The sequence below is a fragment of the Dipteris shenzhenensis genome, chromosome 30 (assembly GCF_047967505.1).
Source record: "Dipteris shenzhenensis isolate YYH24624 ecotype China chromosome 30, Dip_SZ_1.0, whole genome shotgun sequence".
Lineage (NCBI taxonomy): Eukaryota > Viridiplantae > Streptophyta > Polypodiopsida > Gleicheniales > Dipteridaceae > Dipteris > Dipteris shenzhenensis.
Window position 1 is genome coordinate 45,072,632 of NC_141625.1, and position 16,780 is coordinate 45,089,411.

General features: G+C 44.0%; 1 protein-coding gene and 2 pseudogenes across 1 annotated transcript; 2 read left to right on the forward strand and 1 right to left on the reverse strand.

Annotated features, from left to right (window-relative positions):
• Positions 1 to 3,195: 3,195 nt before the first annotated feature.
• LOC147882202 (putative inactive receptor kinase At2g26730) lies at positions 3,196 to 5,793 on the forward strand. Its single transcript, XM_087401387.1, has 2 exons — positions 3,196 to 4,668; positions 4,829 to 5,793. Exons 1-2 carry the CDS (start codon positions 3,372 to 3,374, stop codon positions 5,536 to 5,538), a joined length of 2,007 nt encoding a protein of 668 aa, XP_087257513.1. The 5' UTR covers positions 3,196 to 3,371; the 3' UTR covers positions 5,539 to 5,793.
• Positions 5,794 to 7,437: 1,644 nt separating this feature from the next.
• Positions 7,438 to 8,987, reverse strand: LOC147882203 (uncharacterized; annotated as a pseudogene).
• A 173-nt stretch (positions 8,988 to 9,160) lies between these two features.
• On the forward strand, positions 9,161 to 16,496 carry LOC147882204 (putative inactive receptor kinase At5g58300 pseudogene; annotated as a pseudogene).
• The last annotated feature ends 284 nt before the right edge of the window (positions 16,497 to 16,780 follow it).

Here is a 16,780-nt window from a genome sequence, read left to right on the forward strand (position 1 = left end):
CCTTGTTAATCTTTTGGGCCCCTTCAATAAAGCATATTACCATACTTTCACCTTCATCCCTTGATTTTATGTAGTGTTGGCCCTTGGGTTAGGCCAACACAAGTCGAGCCCATGGAGGACTTAACAACACACGCATAAGCAGGTGGTGCTCGATGGTTGGTGAACATGGCAGCACATCTTTGGCTAGCCTCCTCAGTGGCGAGCTTATCTTTGGATAGCTTCTCAAGCGAAGAGCACATATTTGGCTAACTTCACCAAGTGGCAAGTAGACAATAGTAGTAAAGCTAAGGCAATGATCTCAAGTATAAGGAGGAGTCATTCTAAAGCTAAGGGCAATATACCAATGACAAGAAATAGTCCAGTGAAATGCGAGTGTCATGAATAGAAGTCATCCTTACAATGGATCCCTTGCACCTATAGCTTGAATGATTGGATAGTGATGAAGCAATTGGCCAAAGGTTCACATAAGCTTCCCAAGAGAAAGAGAGGTGATATCTTGCATGAGTGGAAGGGCCACATCTTGAAGTTCAAGTTTGGGAAGAAAGGATGGGTCACAAAAGTGCAACATGTCTACATGGGAAAAGATATGTGGTTGCATGTGTAATGACTCCACTTGGAAAGTTTGTGTTTCGTTCCTAATAACTCCTATTCATGGCAAATGTTTTCCCTTTGGACTTTGAGGAGGGGGAACCAGTTGAGTCATTCATATGCAAGTTCACTGCAATTCATGAGGATTTAGGTAAGCCAATGCATAAAAGGGAGAAGTTGGCCTCCTTGAGAAAAAAGAATGTGTATTGGTATAATGAGACATACATCACTCCAATGACATCATCAAGCTATGGCCAAATATTAGGGTACCCTATGCCATTTTTTGTTATAATAACTAGTGAGAAATAAGGAAACAAGTAAAAGGAGCAAAACAAATCAAGAGATAGGCAATAAAACAAGATAAAGGAGTAAAGAAAAGGAGAAACAAGAAAGAAAGGCAAAGGAGAATGCACAACAAAAGAGAAACAGCAAAGTAAGGGGTATTCTTCTTGTTGTTGTTGCAAGAGGGAGCATCATGTTTTTAAGAAATCTTACTTTTTCTTTCACGAATGCTAGAAACTTGAGGGAAACATTTTTAAAGGCTTATCAAAGGAACAAAAAATGAACACTAATGCTTAGAAAATAAAATAGGATAAAAGAATCACTTACCTTGAGAGAACTTGAAGAAGCTTCGTGGAGAGGAAGCAAGGTGGAGAGGAAGCAAAGTGAAAAGGGAGCTTGGTGAAGAGGGAGCTAGGTGGAGAGGGAGCTTGGTGGAGAGGGCATGATGCTAAACTTGTTTGAAATCGTAGAGAAGATTGTTTGAAAGTGACTTGAGTTGTGACGCAAAAGCATTCGGGTTAGTTTGTTTGTTCCCTAGCTATCAATATATCCATCGGTATTTGCAGATTCGGGGGAGAAATAAACTTAGCATCAGTATAAATGTTGGTATTTTTGCTGCTAATTACTAACACACATACCGGCGAAAAGACCGATGACAATAGAGCATTATTGAGATTTTTAGGTGTTACTTGAATTATTCTACACTATTGTCCTTTTTTATTTATGCATCTTGATCTTTATCCCTTATCTTTTAGCTCCTATCCATCATGCCTACTTAAGCAGTGTATTCCAAAGATATATGTTCGTATGCAGGTGGATTTTGTATTTGTTAACTGACAAACAAAATGCTTGCAAGCATAAAGGAAAATTTTACATTCGAGCGGGTAAGAAGGGGTTGTATTGTTTGCCCTTGAACACACATAAAGGACATATTCTCTATAAAATCTTGAGGGTTGCACCTTACTCATTCTTCTTGCTCACTCTTGCCCTCATCTACCCATATTCACTTTTTAGGTCAAGCATATCATAATGTATTTCCAGAAGGAGAGGAATACTTTTTTAATTCAAATCCATCTATAAAATAAGAGTAAGGAAGTGCCCATCCTATGGAATTTTAATAATCATGCACTCCATACTGTACATATGTTGGCCAGTGAGAAACTGCCACTTTGATATGTGTAGTTTACATGGGACAATCACTTTGTAAACATGCAAGGTAGTCAGTTCATTCATGGAAGGGGAATTTTTAATTTGAGGGACTTACAGGCCATTTATGGAGAGGGGGCTGAAACAATACTTATCTAATATATGTATGGTATGTACATGTCATAGTTGGAGACTTTGAATTAGGACATGTACATATATGCACGAAATGGGGGTTAAAAATTATGTTAAGAAACGTAATTTTTTTAAAATAGGGCTATTTTAAATGTGCGCTTTCTTTTTCTTGCATGTGTTTTATGGTTTTTTACATAGTGATTTGCCTTCAGGCTTTTTGTTTACATCTTTCTTGGGTTCATTGCACTTGAAATTTTTTGTGTGGAGTCATAAACTCGTGTAAGTGAGAGCCCACAAAAATTTATGTGTTGAATTCTAAACTCATGTAAGTGAGAGCTAGCTAGTGTATAACTTGTGAAGTGAAAATGTTTTCGTTGGAATGAGTGTGTGAGACAAAAGCCTTCATAGTAGATGGTGAGAAGATTTCCAGTTGGAAGTAAACTAATAAGATTCAAGTGGAAATAAAGGAATCGAGAATTGAGTAGCTTTCATATGTACCTAGGCTGAGGTAAACTAATGAGGATTGATAACTTTGAGAAATATAGGGAACAGCGTCACCAATTTCAAGAGGTGGCTTGCCTTGTTTCCACATGGCATGCGCTCCTCAACCAGGCGTCGTCGGCTGAGGGGAGTTCCGAGGACCCCAAATAAAGAGCAGCAGTAGAAGACGAGTGCCAGCCAAATGTGGAGGTGTGGTTGGATAGAGAGAGGTTTGGCGGTTGCCGGCCAGAATCAAATATACCTCGGCCTTGTTGCGTTAATAAAGGTACAGTTAGCGAACGGGGCCGTTTCCCAACATAATAATAAGCCAGTTGGACAACGCTAATAATGAGAGAGCGGGGGTGGTGAAAATAAACGGATACATAATTTAAAAAAACTGAAGGTTGGACACGAAATATGAACCGCTCACGAGCTCATTCACCAACGTAAGATGATACCGTTGCTGTCTTTCCATTGACCACTATTCACGATCTCCGTCGATCAATATCATCGCTGTTCCGTTGTGTTTCTAGTACTAGCAGCACCTTGCTTTCTGGAACTCTCATCACCATGGCTGCTTCCTTGGTCCTCCTCCGCGCATCATCAGCTTGAGCTCCAATGCTTGTCCTGGTATTGCCAACAAACAAATTCGGTACTCTCTCAGGGTGGTGGCCTCACCTTGTAGCCACCTCCTTTCTTCCACCCACCCAACACGTATTGGAGATTTCTTATTCTACGCGGGCATGACATTCCTCCTCCTCCTCCTCCTCCTCGTTGCTTCTTCCTCCTCCTCCTTCAATGGCCTCCCCGCAGCTGCCGACCTCACCTCCGACTCTGCCGCTCTCCTTAGCTTCCTCCATGGCCTCGATCGCGCTCCCCGTGTCATGAATTGGACCAACAATACCAGCCCTTGCACTTGGATGGGCGTCTTTTGTGATGACGCTCGCACAAGCGTTCAGAGTGTCAAGCTCCCCGGTACTGGATTGAGTGGAACTATCCCTCCTGGAACTCTCGGCCTGCTTCCTCAGCTCCGAGTCCTGAGCCTCAGATCCAACCGGCTTTCGGGCACTCTTCCCTCCGATCTCGCCTCTTCCAATCAGCTCAGAAGTCTCTTCCTTCAGGGAAACCTCTTTACCGGATCGCTCCTTCATTTCAACGGCACTAGCACCCCCAGCCTCAAAGTCATCGACCTCTCCTTCAACCGCTTCACAGGTGACATTCCTCAATCCCTCGGTACCCTCGACCGTCTTAAGATATTACTGCTTCAAAATAATTCGTTAAGCGGAAGCATTCCAGCAGCCATCGATAGTCGTGGCAACCTTGCGCAGCTAAACTTGGAAAATAACAGTCTTAGTGGAAGCATTCCTCCGACACTGCAACACTTTCCGAGCTCTGCATTCGCCGGCAATGCGGATCTCTGTGGTCCTCCACTCCCCTCTTGCCCCAGCCCACCGCCTCTGCCCGCCGGTCCACCCTCTACGTCCCCAGTCAAACCTGTCAAGGCGCGGTCAAGGTTCAGCACACTAAAGATTGTGCTTATAGTTGTGGGAGACGCTGCTCTACTCGTAGTGATCGGAGCGTGCTGTCTTTTTTACTACTTGAGGAAGCACAGCTCCAGCTCATCTTCTGCAGAGAAGGCGTCAAAGCCAGCCCGGCCCAGGCCATTCAAAAAAGCAGCAGACGATTCTAAGGACGAATACAGCTCGGCGCAGGAGCCTGAGCATAACAAACTTGTATTCTTTTCGGGTGGTGGGCATACTTTCGATCTCGAAGATCTCTTGCGAGCCTCCGCGGAGGTTTTGGGAAAGGGCAGTTTCGGGACATCTTACAAGGCTGTCCTCGAAGATGGTTCTACAGTGGTAGTGAAGCGCCTCAAGGACGTGAATGTCGGACGCAAAGAATTTGAACAGCACATGCAAGCAATCGGAAGACTTTTACACAAAAATCTGGTTCCTTTGCGCGCGTACTATTACTCGAAAGAGGAAAAGCTCCTAGTTCTCGAGTATTTACCGGTTGGGAGCGTCGCTGCTGCTCTACATGGTGAGGGTTTTTACGTCCGTGATTAGCGTGAAATTCATAGTCCAATAAAGTGTATGCGTACCTGTTCTCCCATCTTTCATCTTAGCGATAGCTAGATGAATCTGTTCTATTTGACGTTGATAATGATCAACGGATTGGTGCTGTGACGTCCATGCTTCAGGCAGCAAGACCTCTGCAGGGCCTGCCTTAAGCTGGGAGACGCGACTGAAAATTGCCACCGCTGCCGCACGAGGGCTTGCCCAAGTACACGGAGCAAGTGGCAAATTTGTTCACGGACATATCAGGTCGTCCAATGTTCTGCTCCACCGCCAGTACGACGCTTGCATTTCAGACTACGGCCTATCTATACTCTTCAACTCCAATCCAGCCGCCTCCCGTACGGTTGGATACAGCGCTCCCGAAGTAGTTGAGACCCGCAAGGTGACGCAGAAGTCTGACGTATATAGTTTTGGCGTGTTTCTTCTCGAGCTCCTCACGGGAAAGGCTCCTTCCCAGACATCCAGCGAGCAAGGAATGGACTTACCGCGATGGGTGCAATCTGTCGTCAGGGAGGAATGGACTTCAGAAGTTTTCGATGTGGAGCTGATGAGATATGAAAACATAGAGGAGGAGATGGTACAGATGCTCCAGATTGCCTTGACTTGTGTATCAACCGCACCGGATGAGAGACCAAAAATGACGGATGTGTTAAAGATGATAGAAGACGTGAGGCAATTCGAGACGGAAGATGGCAATACACAATCTTCATCAGCTGAGGAAAAATCAAATGAATCATCGGCAGAAGTAGCAGCTGCAGGGATGCCAGCGTCTGCGGGACACATTCCAGAAACTTCGGGAAATATGAGCAGCTCGACAGATCAGTCTACGTAGGGATTCCTCTTTGAAGTGCGATCGAAAAGCAGCAATTGGACGGATTTCTTGTAGCACCTGATGATCCTTTCTGTGAAATCCCAAACAACATTGAAACGCAGCAACTGGACTGATTGTGACAACGTGTTAGCAGTGCTGCCAAGCTTCCGACTAGCATCACCGTCGTGAACAAACTCTCTGGTAGATTATAGGCTGCATGGTTTCCACTGGTTCGTGGTAGCAATTTGTGTTGGTTGTGTTGCTATACCCTCATTCTTTTCGTTTCCCTTTCATTGTCAAAAATATTTATCTCGCATCACCTAGCAATGGAGACCAGATCAGACTCAGTGCCCTAGGGACTTGTGTTTTGATTCTTTCAACGTGGCAACAATTGGAGGTGTCACTTTCTTGCAGGAGACCAGCTGGATAGAGCTCATTCTTTATTATTCTTGTTCTTGGAATAGTACATTACTTTAATTTCATTTTGTATAGAATACAAAGCAAAGTTCCCATGCAATGCACACTAGCACGGGCTTGGAACAAGGTGAATTGAAAATCGGAGAAAGTTCTTCTTGATGCAGTCTAGTCGGAGACGGCACAAGCGTAGTACAACAAACGCTGTTTCAACCTCAAAATAAACTTACTACACAGAAACAACATATCGAAAGAGAAAAAACAGAAAAAATGCTTCCCACACAATAATGGGTTTGCAAGTAACGAACATTAGCTACATGATCAGCTTGACAGATCAGTCTACGCAGGGATTCCTCTTTTGACGTGCGATCGAAAAGCAGCAATTGGACGGATTTCTTGTAGCAACTGATGAACCTTTCTGTGAAATCCCAAACAACATTGAAACGCAGCAACTGGACTGATTGTGACAACGTGTTAGCAGTGCTGCCAAGCTTCCGACCAACATCACCATCGTGAACAAGCTCTCTGGTAGATTATAGGCTGCATGGTTTCCACTGGTTCGTGGTAGCAATTTGTGTTGGTTGAGTTGCTATACCCTCATTCTTTTCGTTTCCCTTTCATTGTCAAAAATATTTATCTCGCATCACCTAGCAATGGAGACCAGATCAGACTCAGTGCCCTAGGGACTTGTGTTTTGATTCTTTCAACATGGCAACATATGGAGGTGTCACTTTGTTGCAGGAGACCAACTGGATAGAGCTCATTCTTTATTACTCTTGTTCTTGGAATAGTACATTACTTTAATTTCATTTTGTATAGAATACAAAGCAAAGTTCCCATGAAATGCACACTAGCATGGGCTTGGAACAAGGTGAATTGAAAATCGGAGAAAGTTCTTCTTGATACAGTCTAGTCAGAGACGGCACAAGCGTAGTACAACAAACGCTGTTTCAACCTCAGAATAAACTTACTACACAGAAACAACATATCGAAAGAGAAAAAACAGAAAAAATGCTTCCCACACAGTGTTGGGTTTGCAAGTAACGAACATTAGCTACATGATCTACACACATTTTTTAACGTCTACCATCATGGATCTCGAGATTAGCAATCTACCATCATGGATAGAGGGAGTGGTAATAAGCAAACAGCAAGCTGGTGTCAATACACATTTCACGCCTCCCCCCAGGCATAGGAACATAGGCTTTTTGCAAATTCAGGAAGCAGCCAGCTTGATTCTTCAAATGATGCAAGAGTCCTTAGGCACCTTTTGTACAATTGTACAAGGGAACGGACTTATTGAATTAAATCTCCCTCTCATTTTTCTCCCCAAGTTTTAGCTCTCTCCGAGCAAAGCCAATGCCATAGAAAGATTGTACATGGCACTGCAGAAAGGTTGACACACAGCACTTTTTTTTAGTGTATGCCTACCCCAAGCATGTGCCTAGAAAAGTTATAATTTCCAAGTGCATGGAACGAATTTAATACTTGTAGTTTGCACTAAAGCAAGGTCTTTACAAATACCTTCTGGTAATGTTCGAAAATATAACTTATTGTACAAAACATTTGCTATACTAGCTAAAGATCTTCTTAATATCTACACTCTGCAACCGTTGAATCTCTTGATCTATCCCTTTAATTATCATGTCCTCTTCTATATAAACTCCAGTGTGTAACAAGTCTTCTCTCTGTTTTGTAAGCCTCTTGATTTCTGAATTTTGAAACTCAGAAAGCTGCAAGCTGTAGGGACTGCAACCCCGCTCGCCGCCTCCTCTCCCCCACTTCTACTCCACCCCAACCCCTCCACTTGCAGCTCCCTCCCTCCCCGCCTAGCCTCGCCAGCAGCCTCTCCTTCTCCGCTTACCCTCAACCCCCTGGGGGTTCCTCCCATCATGGAGGGGGTACATGGTCCTGCTCCTGCTCCCTCTCCTGCTCCTACAGTAAGACTAGGACCTACACCGAACATGGGTCTATCTATCAAACGAAATGGGGAAAGGTGGCAAGGATACGGATAAAGCTACCAAGAAAGACGACAACAAAGCCAAGAAACAAACACAACTGAAGCTCGAAGATGTGAACATTGTTTATGACCTACCTCCCATGGAGGTGTCCTGGATTGATGATTTAACAGATCATTAGCAGTTAACTCTTCTGCCAACCAGTTGTCTAATCCATCCCTTTCTTGTCTCATGAATGAAAGTCCATGCTTTCTGATTATCACTCAAGAATGCATCCTCCATACTTAAATCTACCTGGGTAGCTTCATCCAAGCCATTCCCTATGGAACCAAACTTCTTTGCACCACCACGAAGAGCAGGAAGGAGATGGCCTAGGGAGGGGCTAGGATTCTTTTCTTCCCTCTGTGCCTCAGGGACATTTCGAGTCACTGGTGCAACTGTAGCCAATGCAGTAGCAATTGTAGCAGCTACTTCTGTTTGTTCCATCATCTGTAAACGCTCCAATTGGTCTTTTAACTAGTGTAACTCGAACCTTTCCTCATTGCTTTTCCTTTCTTGTGCTTCAATGAGTGATTGTAAAGCAACCTGCCCACGATCCTGAGCATGACGATTTGCCTTGTCATGTTCAAGTTGTTGATGAAGTTTAGCAAGCTCCTTGGCCATCTTCCACACCTTCATAAAGCAGAAAGCTAACGTCAAATTCATCAACACAAGAAAACCATGAAATGCATATCATGATGCAATTCATCACATCCTTATGAGGCCAGCTCCAAGTTTCAGTTTGTTTCATGCAGTTGAGAGATGCACCTGAGTCTTGTAGTCATTCTTTGCTCGTATCACTAGTTCAGATCTTCTCTGGAGATCAATATACTACTGCTTCAAAAGCATAACCTGACCAAACAATTCTTCTTCTGAGGTCTTCCAGTGCTCAGTTTTGTAAGTACAAAACTATTTCTCCAATTCTACCAATGCTTCATTTGCTGTTGCCAGTCACTTCCCTACAACATTGTGTTGCTCTTTCAAAGCAGTGTACTTTGTACGTTCAAGTTCTACACGGTGCTCACACTCAGACTGCAATCTTTTGACGGCCACCTGCATACTCACATTACAGGGAGAATGAAGCTTTTGGTTCACCTGCCTCCGTTTTGGAGGAGGAGCTCAAGTTGCTGTTGGCTTGAAAAACAATTAAAGTTGTACAAGCTTTCAATACTTTCAGTAACTAAGAAATAGTTTTCAAGATTGTGCATGGCATTGCAATTCCCTTTTGGACGATGATAGGGGGATGGGTGCGAAGGGGAGCAGTCAACTTGCCAATGTTGCCAGGCTTGCTTCCTCAGCTCTGAGTCCTGAGCCTCAGATCCCAACCGGCTTTCGAGCACTCTTCCCTCTGATCTCGCCTCTTCCAATCAACTCAGAAGTCTCTTCCTTCAGGGAAACCTCTTTACCGGATCGCTCCTTCATTTCAACTGCACTAGCACCCTCAGCCTCAAAGTGATCGACCTCTCCTTCAACTGCTTCACAGGTGACATTCCTCAATCCCTCCTCGACCATCTTAAGATATTACTGCTTCAAAATAATTCGTTAAGCGAAAGCATTCCAGCAGCCATCGATAGTCATGGCAACCTTGCGCAGCTAAACTTGGAAAATAACAGTCTTAGTGGAAGCATTCCTCCGACACTACAACACTTTTTGAGCTCTACATTCTCCGGCAATGCGGGTCTCTGTGGTCCTCCACTCCCCTCTTGCCCCAGCCCACCGCCTCCGCCCGCCGGTCCACCCTCTACGTCCCCAGTCAAACTTGTCAAGGCGCGGTCAAGGTTCAGCACACTAAAGATTGTGCTTATAGTTGTGGGAGATCCTGCTCTACTCTTAGTGATTGGAGCCTACTGTCTTTTTTACTACTTGAGGAAGCATAGCTCCAGCTCATCTTCTGCAGAGAAGGCATCAAAGCCAGCTCGGCCCAGGCCATTCAAAAAAGCAGCAGACGATTCTAAGGACGAATACAGCTCGGCGCAGGAGCCTGAGCATAACAAACTTGTATTCTTTTCGGGTGGTGGGCATACTTTCGATCTCAAAGATCTCTTGCGAGCCTCGCGGAGGTTTTGGGAAAGGGTAGTTTCGTGACATCTTACAAGGCTGTCCTCGAAGATGGTTCTACAGTGGTAGTGAAGCGCCTCAAGGACGTGAATGTCGGACGCAAAGAATTTGAACAGCACATGGAAACAATAGAAAGACTTTTACACAAAAATCTGGTTCCTTTGCACACGTACTATTACTCGGAAGAGGAAAAGCTCCTAGTTCTCGAGTATTTACCGGTTGGGAGCGTCGCTGTTGCTCTACATGGTGAGGGTTTTTACGTCCCTGATTAATAAAGTGTATGCCTATCTGTTCTCCCATCTTTTGTCTTAGCGATAGCTAGATGAATCTGTTCTATTTGATGTTGATAATGATCAAAGGATTGGTGCTGTGACGTCCATGCTTCAGGCAGCAAGACCTCTGCAGGGCCTGCCTTAAGTTGGGAGACGCGACTGAAATATGCCATCACTGGCGCACTAAGAGTGCTCTCAACGGAAGCAAGAGCAAAAGAGGGAGAGAGAGAAACAGAGAGCCACACAAGTTTTGGTGGGTGTAGGACCACCCTAATCTTCTTTTTCATTCATTTATATATGTGTTTGAGTATTGTACATAGCCGGGGTAAAGGCACAGTGACCTTTAACCCCCACAACCTCCCACTTAAAGGACAATGTGTCTTTAAGGGAGAACAACCAGTGAGCATACTATCCAATACCCATCAATACACGACAATACTCAAACCGCTGACTAGGTAGACTCTTCGTCAGCATATCTGCAGGGTTATCATCTGTATGAACCTTGACAAGCTCTATGCGCTTGTCCTCAAGTACCTCCCTGATGAAATGGTACTTGACCTCAATGTGTTTGGTCTTTGCATGAAAGACCAGATTTCGTGCTAGCTGAATAGCACTCATGGAATCACTATGCAATGTCGGTATACCTGTATAAATCCCCAAATCTCCCACTAGCTGATCAAGCCATATAGCCTCCTTGCAATCCTATGTGGCTGCAACATACTCAGCCTCTGTGGTAGACAAAGCAATGCACTTCTGTGCGCGAGACATCCATGATACTACACCACCTGCAGAGGTGAACACATAACCAGAAGTGGATCTCCTACTATCCACATGCCCTACATAGTCTGAATCTGTGTACCCAAGTACCAGCATGTCTCCTCTACCAAAGTAGATGCACATCTCCTTGGTACCCTTCATGTACCTCATGATGCACTTAACTACCTCCCAATGCCTCTTTCCTGGATTAGCCATATACCAGCTAACAACTCCCACTGCAAATGCAATGTCTGGTCTAGTAGCTATCATAGCATACATAAGACTCCCAACTGTTGATGCATAAGGAACCTTGGCCATCATGCCCCTCTCCTCATCTGATTTAGGACTATCTGTGTGACTCAGTTTCACATATGGAGGCAATGGAGTACTCACTGCCTTCCCCCCCTCCATATTGAAACGCTGCAATACTTTTGTAACATACTCTTTTTGTGAAAGCCAAAGGAGTTTCCTACTCCAATCACGCGTGATGCGCATACCAAGAATATGACCTGCAAGTCCCAAATCCTTCATATCAAAGGCCTCATGCAACTTGGCCTTTAATGCATCTAGCTCATAAGTATTCTTGCTAGCCAATATCATATCATCCACATATAGTGCCAGGATTATCAGGCTATTATCCTTAGCCCTTTTAGTGTAGAGGCAGTGATCAATTTCACTCCTTCTAAAACCCTGGGACCGAGTGAAAGCATCAAACTTCTGATACCATTCTCTAGGCGCTTGCTTAAGACCGTAGAGACTCTTCTTTAGCTTGCAAACTAAATGCTCTTTGCCCTTTTCTTCAAAGCCTTCCAGCTGCACCATGTAAATTTCCTCATGCAAATCCCCACCTCATTTCCACATCCCTCATGGGTGCCTTATGCATCTTCTTCTCATTAAAGACTGCATCATGGCTGCGTATGATCTTCTTTGCTTCTGGATCCCAGAGACGATAGCCCATCTCTCCACTTTAACCATAACGTAGAAAGATGCATTTCCTAGACTTAGGATCTAGCTTCTTTCGAAGCTCTTTTGGCACATGTGCATATGCCTCACACCCAAATATACACAAATGAGAGTAAGAGGGCTTCTTGCCACTCCATGCCTCTTTAGGAATACCACCATCCAAACTTTACTAGGTGATCTATTGATCACATGCACTGCAGTCTTCATTGCCTCAACCCAAAAACCACCAGAAAGACTTGCATTGGAAAGCATGCATTGCAACCTTTCTTTCGAAGCTCTTTTGGCACATGTGCATATGCCTCACACCCAAATATACACAAATGAGAGTAAGAGGGCTTCTTGCCACTCCATGCCTCTTTAGGAATACCACCATCCAAACTTTACTAGGTGATCTATTGATCACATGCACTGCAGTCTTCATTGCCTCAACCCAAAAACCACCAGAAAGACTTGCATTGGAAAGCATGCATTGCAACCTTTCTTGAATGACACGATTCATCTTTTTTGCAACTGGATTTTGCTCTGGAGTACGAGGGGATGTGAGCTCCCTCTTAATCCCACGTGTATCACAGAAATGCTGAAAGTCATGAGAGAGATACTCTCCACCATTGTCAGTCCGTAGGCATTTAAGCGTTCTACCTAACTGATTCTCAACCAAGGCCAATCATTTTTGAAATACGTGGAACACATCACTCTTCCGAGCTATAGCATAAGCCCACACTTTCCTAGTTGCATCATCAATGAATGTCACATAGTATTCAGCCCCGCCTAATGTCCGTGTAGGCATGGGACCACATACGTCTGACTGCACCAAATCAAGCTTTTCAAACTTTCTTTCCCCTTCTTTTATGGGCTGATTTAGTCTGCTTCCCATAGAGACAGTGCTCACAAAATTCAAAATCAGAGAAACTCAAATGCGGTACATAACCCGAATGGCATAATAGTTTCATTCCATTCTGGCTCATGTGCCCCAACCTGCAATGCCACAAAGAAGTGCTTGGCTACTCGGTTATTGCAACAACATGATCAAATACCCCTGATACATGTAAGGGATATAAAGTCCCACACTTGGTACCCCTGGCCAAAAGCATAGAGCCCTTCTGAATTTTCCAACTCTGAAAGCCAAAAGTGGTGTGAAAACCAGCATCATCTAGCTGACCCACTGAAATAAGACTCTTGGTCAACTTAGGCACATGTCTCACATGTTTCAAAATAAATGCAGATCCATTTGCAAAAGAAAACTTTATGTCACCTACTCCCACTATGTCACATGCATAGTCATTTCCAAGATGCACACAACCTGTCTTTCCACTGTCATAAGTGGAGAACCATTCCCTATGGGAAGTAACATGGAATGAAGCACCAGAATCCAAAATCCAATCCTGAGAATATGCATCATCTGAAGTGGTAAGCAACTCTGCTGATAAACTAGACATGAAGAGAACGTCATTGCCACTATCATGTGTGACTGCATTGATCTCCTCGATCTTCACTTTTCCTTTGTCCTCCGTTGGACTCTCTTCCTTTTTATTTGCACCCCAATTTGCATTATTTTTCTTATCCTTTTGCTCTCTTTTTAGCTTGTAGCAATCCTTTTTCATATGGCCCTTCTTGCCACAGTGGTAACACTCAATGTTCCGTGCCCTAGATTTGCTACAAGACTTCCCTTTCTTGGAACTTCCCCCTGAACTGTGATCTGCCCCTTTGCACATTTAAAACTGCATCCTGCTTGTTGCCGTCCATAGACTTCCGTCTAGTCTCCTCGGCCAACAAGCTACCCACAACATCATCAAATTTCAGTACTTCACCAGGTGCAGAGTTACTGACAACTGTACGGAAGGTATCCCATGAGGATGGCAATGAACATAAGAGAAATATTGCCTTAGTCTCCGCATCAAAATTCATCTTCTGAGCCTGAAGCTGGCTGAAAATAATATTGAATTCATTCAAGTGAGAAGCAATGGAGACCCCTTCCTTCATCTGCAGCTCAAACAACCTCTTCATGAGGTAAACTTTATTAGAGGCAGTTTCCTTTTCATAAGTGGCACACAGTTTCTTCCACAAATCTTCCGTAGTCTGCTCATTTACTACTGTGAAATTAACTGACTCTGCAAGATGAAGTCTAATAGTAGACTTTGCTAATGCATCCAACTCATTCCAATCATCCTCAGACATATTTGCAGGCTTAGCTTCAATCACTGCCAAGGGTTTGATCTGCTTCTTTTGAATAAGCACATCCCTTGTCTATTCTTTCCACAAAGAAAAGTTTGTCCCATCAAACTTTTTAATGCTGAAAAACTCCTTTTCAGACATGGAAGAGGATGCCATGATGCAAATAAAGCAAAATCCCAAATGCTAGTGCCTGCAAGAGAGAATCACGCCAAATACCAAGTGCACCCAAATGTGTATGCCACAATAGACTGAAATATCACCAAAACTCAAAAGCATCAAAAGATGTAGCTGACTCATGTGCATGTACTATGCATCCATATGAGCAAATCTAGCCCAAAAGAAAATGCCAACTACAATGGCAATCCAAAATGCCAATAAGTGCCAAATGACTCAAGCATAAACACCGTCCATGGGCATACGCATCAATAATATCTCATCCAAGGGAGCATAACACTATCAGTGCATCACTTGCAATGTGTCAAAGATGTCCCTTAGCATAAAATAGCATCCATGTGCAAAGTGTCCATAAAAATAGCATCCCACAAGGCAATTTGGGCCTATCAGTGCATCCGATAAGGACCGCAATGCATCCAAATGGCCTATAAATCATCCACTGCAACCCAATGCACACCACAAATGAGCGCACACTGCTCAAACTGCAACCAGAGTGATCTGCATAAGGTATGCTCAAGAAATCATAGTCCCACGATAATGACCGCTACTGAAAATAGAACCTGAGATGCCTCAAAACATGGGCGCCATTACATAATCAGACTCAGCAAGAAAATCCGCAAATATCTCTCTTTTGCCAGAACTCCAAAATCCCAACCGATGAGTGAGAAATGGGAGTCCACACTTATCCACTGCCATGTGGCATAAATCTAAGGTTTCAAAACCTTAGAATGAAAAATGAATAACAGAGAGACAAAATCGAATACACAGAGATCTATAACTCTGAAAATCCTCCACCGAATCGCGTAAGAACTGACAGGTAGGGGTTTTTGGGCGTCTAGAACGCAATGGGACAGACGGTTTTGGAAACCGTGGTCTCAATCACTGGGTCCAACGCACGGACTGAAAAATGTTTTTGGAAACAAAGCTATTTGTAAACTCCACCGGAGTGTGAATGATGAGCAACATAGAAGTTTTAGGACCTCCTGAGTCCACCGGAACTGACAGATCTGCAAATGGTTGCTCCAAATTTGAATTCCAACACTCGGGCAGAAAAACGCAGAAACTAACACAGTGAGTTAGAAATCCAATGAAATGATCCCAGATTCAAGAATGAAGGTGTTTCCAAGCTCTTGAAGTGAAGTGGACACCAAAAGCAAGCAATAGTTGCCTCTACAAGTCAATACGAAGTCTCTGTCATCGAACGGAACAGGGAAAAGCTCAAAAAACGACTTTTTCTTTGAAAAACACTAACGGGCTCTCAAAACCACTTTGCAAAACCAAAGTGACTTTTCCAAAGGTTCCTCCAAGGTCTCTACACACTCGAATGTAAGTAAAGTCACCCACAAAGCTTCCCACAGAGCTTCTCCTTCCTCCCATAGAGCTGTTGAGCTTCAAGCATTCACGCATGCTCAGCTAAATCACCCGAGCTCTGATACCAATTGAGAGTGCTCTCAACGGAAGCAAGAACGGAAGACGGAGAGAGAGAAACAGAGAGCCACACAAGTTTTGGTGGGTGCAAAACCACCCTAATCTTCTTTTTTATTCACTTGTATATGTGTTTGAGTATTGTACATAACCGCGGTAAAGGCACAGTGACCTTTAACCCCCACATGCACGAGGGCTTGCCCAAGTACATGGAGCAAGTGGCAAATTTGTTCACGGACATATCAGGTCGTCCAATGTTCTCCTCCACCGCCAGTACTACGCTTGCATTTCAGACTATGACCTATCTATACTCTTCAACTCCAATCCAGTCGCCTCCTATATGGTTGGATACAATGCTCCCGAAGTAGCTGAGACCCACAAGGTGACACAAAAGATTGACGTATATAGTTTTGGCATGTTTCTTCTCGAGCTCCTCACGGGAAAGGCTCCTTCCCTGACATCCAGCGAGCAAGGAATGGGCTTACTGTGATGGGTGCAATCTGTCATTAGGGAGGAATGGACTTCAGAAGTTTTCGATGTGGAATTGATGAGATATGAAAACATAGAGGAGGAGATGGTACAGATGCTCCAGATTGCGTTGACTTGTGTATCAACCACACCGGATCAGAGACCAAAAATGACGGATGTGTTAAAGATGATAGAAGACGTGAGGCTATTCGAGACGGAAGATGGCAATACACAATCTTCATCAGCTGAGGAAAATCAAATGAATCATCGGCAAAAGTAGCAGCTACACAGATGCCAGCATCTACGAGACACATTCTAGAAACTTCAAGAAATATGAGCAGGTCGACAGATCAATCTACGTAGGGATTCCTCTTTTGAAGTGCGATCGAAAAGCAGCAATTGGACGGATTTCTTGTAGCAACTGATGATCCTTTCTGCAAAATCCCAAACAACATTGAAACGCAGCAACTGGATTGATTGTGACAACGTGTTAGTAGTGCTGCCAAGCTTCCGACCAGCATCACCGTCGTGAACAAACTCTCTGGTAGATTATAGGCTACATGG

Coding starts and splice junctions, on each gene's coding strand:
- LOC147882202 (XM_087401387.1), top strand. CDS start 3,372: ATGACATTCCTCCTCCTCCTCCTCCTCCTCGTTGCTTCTTCCTCCTCC. Junction 4,669..4,828: donor CGTCGCTGCTGCTCTACATG/GTGAGGGTTTTT, acceptor TCCATGCTTCAG/GCAGCAAGACCTCTGCAGGG.